Source organism: Camelina sativa, chromosome 14 (assembly GCF_000633955.1).
Source record: "Camelina sativa cultivar DH55 chromosome 14, Cs, whole genome shotgun sequence".
Classification (NCBI taxonomy): Eukaryota; Viridiplantae; Streptophyta; class Magnoliopsida; order Brassicales; family Brassicaceae; genus Camelina; species Camelina sativa.
This window is the reverse complement of record NC_025698.1, coordinates 29408398-29411633: the sequence shown is the minus strand read 5'-3', so window position 1 is coordinate 29411633 and position 3236 is coordinate 29408398. Positions and strand designations below refer to the sequence as shown.

The following is a 3236-nucleotide window of genomic DNA, read 5'->3' as shown; positions in this document are numbered from 1 at the left end:
TTATGCTAGTAAATTAATACTATGCAGCCTTAAATATATTATATAACCAAGCAATATACGGTAGAGCATATGATCACTTCAACAACACAGNTTTTTTTTTTTTTTTTTTTTTTGATAGCTATAGTTAGAGCGTGCTGATAACGTGTTAAAGAACAAAGGTTTAGGGAATAGTTCTCTTGTATACAACAGAACTAGTATTATTCATCTGTTGTATAGGATACAACATATATATAGAGGATACAATATTAAGGTTTAGGGTTTATACTAATGGGCCGATAATGGACATCCATACAACAATATAATTATTTATAACAACTCAATAATATTATACATATTCTAGATTCTTCTATAATTACTATATTTGATATAGTTTATCATTACATTTTACATATATGAAAAATATCCTAAATGGTTTTTTCAATTTTTTTCATTTTGATAGTTAATATAGAACTTTTGAAATAGTAATATGGTAATTTTTTTTACATCATTTGGATCGACTATGTCGAACCTATAAATATAATCTCTAATATGTGGAGTAATGCGACTATTTGGAGCCAAAGTCTAAGTCTAACATTTTATTTATTTTCTATGTTTATATGGGTATATTAAAGTATATCTTACCAAATTATAAGAAGTGGCAATATGGCTTTGTTTCCTTCTTAACTACCAAGATGGGCCATGGAAAGGGAAATCAACTGTAGGTAATACAGCAGCGTTTAAAGTCTGTGCAATATGTAACAACATGGCACTGTTCACGTCATTGAGCATTGTTATTCTTTTCGTTAGCATCATACCTTACCAGAGGAAACCCTTGAAAAAATTACTAGTGGCCACGCACAGGATGATGTGGGTTTCTGTAGGGTTCATAGCAACGGCTTATGTTGCGGCATCTCGGGTGACCATACCTCATTTCCCCAGATCACGATGGTTGTTTCCGGCTATTGTCTCCATTGCTGGTGGATCATTGACGGTTCTCTTTTCTTATCTAGGAGTTGAGACAATCAGTCATTGGTTTAAGAAGATGCATCGCGTACGAGGAGGACTACCGGTTTGTTTTATCAAGAAAACCTGTGTCAGAGATATACCTCCCATTACAAGGGCCAGCTCAGATCATACTCATACAATGCCTTCCCTTGCAAGGACATCCTCAGACTTAACCACCTCCGAAGGATCAGGTTACTTCACCTATTGAATCTGGGGAAACTTGCAAAATTAGACCCCTAACTTGAGTCAATTGCAAAACTAACCACCTCTTTTTCTCTTTACAACATTTGCCACTTTCTCTCTATTAAATTCTCAGCCATTCATTGTATTCACAAAAATGCAATTATTTCTGATTTATTTGAATTTCTTGCAAAAATGTTTATTACATCTATATCCTCATCTTCTTCTTTTATTTACGGTTGTGCCACCGCCATCAATTTTCCAACAACCATGAACAACCAAATTTGAAGCTCTTAAAGCTTCAACAACCTGAATTTGTAAGCTTAAATAACACCCAATGCTATGAGAACTTCATTTTCTTCCATCTCCTCTCCATTTTAATCCAAGAAAATTTGCAAGTGCATTCATCTTGTTATATGTCATGATTCTTGGATAGTGATTAAATTGGCGCTGGGTTTCTTATGTGGTGACTAAAGACGACGTCCTCGGTGTTTGACATTGCGAAACAACCACTGTAAGATTATTTTCCAGTAGATTTCGTGATTTTCCTTGTGTTTTTGTCGAAATTACACTTCACTTGTTAGTCCAACCGTCATAATATCATGTAAAGTCTATTATGTGGTCAGTTTTGAAATTTAAATATATCGAGTTTGGAGCCCGTAGACTAAAATTTCAGTCTCCTTAATTTCATTTGAAAACAAAAAAATATGGTTTAGACTGCATTATAATATTTTCAACGGATACTTCGTTTGCAGTCTACGTAGGTGTATTTTTGCAATTGACCAAATTCGTGACTTTTTAGTTATGACTGCCCGACGAAGTCTTCTTAAGATAATAAAATAGTAGACTTCTATAGTGGCTATTTTTGGGGTTGACCAAAATATAAAAGCATTGACCGTAATATTATTGATTTAAAATTATTTAGTTGACTGCAAAAGAAGTCTACTAGTTAAAAAATTAAAATGTTGGTCAACCCCAAAAATAACCGCGGCAGACTGCAAACGAAGTCAACATTCTAAGAAGTCTACTCTGTTATATGTTTTTAATTGCAAAACTGAACAAAAAATTAACAAAGGAAGACAACAAAAGAAGTCAACTATCCTAGTAGACTTCATACGGTGTATGCTTTACTAAATTGTAATTGCAAAAATAGACCACACAAAATAGACTTCAAGGGAAGTATCTTCATAGAGGCTAATTTATGTCTACGACGTTGACATCAACATGAAGTCGTCATAATTTGAAAACCAATTTACTGTAAAATTGGTGAATAATTTTAAAGATTTTCTTGTTGTATTCTTTGATATATGGTATGTACTTGCTTATGTATTTTTTGACATGATTATGTATTATACATATGGAGAAATCAAGTTTTTGGTTTTCATAGGCAGTTAGGTTATTAAATTAGACTTATTTAGGAAGTCAAAATGTTGGAGTTATCTATGAAGTCTGTAGAATTGAAATAGTTTTTAATTGGAAATTTATATAGAATTTTTTTGACTTTTTAGTGCGTACGTGTTATATCAGTTATGTACTTGCCTATGCATATTTTTACGATGATAATATATTATACTTTTCGATCAATCATGTTTTTGGTTTTCTTAGGTTATTAGGTCATTGAGTATTTAACTTGTTGCTTACTCTTTCAGGTAAATGGCGCAAATACCGGTTGTTTTCGGAGTACGGCTGACGAGAAATGGGTCTTGGCATTTTGACATGGATGGACGCAAAGGTGGGAGAATGTTTTTTTTTTGCGACACGGTTCTACATATGCTGAGCTTGTTGAAATGGCTGTAGAAGATTATCTGATTAACAACGAAACAGAGATGGTTCAGTTATCGTATTCCTTAACAGAGATGATGCTTCAGCAATTGCCCCAAGATACCCCTCCTGTCTATGTCACAAATTATATATCAGTTCAGAACTTGATAGATTTTAGTAGTAGGAATGTTGTTCGCCTTTGCGTCTCTACTCAGTGCATGGATGGACATCCGGTTATGTTAAACAACTCTCGTTCTGTTGATGGTGGAGAGCCAACAGATGAATTTGGTAACGATATAGATCCAGGTGCC

At 33.7% G+C, this 3236-nt stretch overlaps 1 protein-coding gene across 1 annotated transcript; it reads left to right on the top strand.

The window, feature by feature from the left end:
* Positions 529–1192, top strand: LOC104744121 (ankyrin repeat-containing protein ITN1-like). Its single transcript, XM_010465139.1, has 2 exons — positions 529–535; positions 633–1192. The coding sequence occupies exons 1-2, from the start codon at positions 529–531 to the stop codon at positions 1190–1192; spliced, it is 567 nt and encodes a 188-aa protein (XP_010463441.1).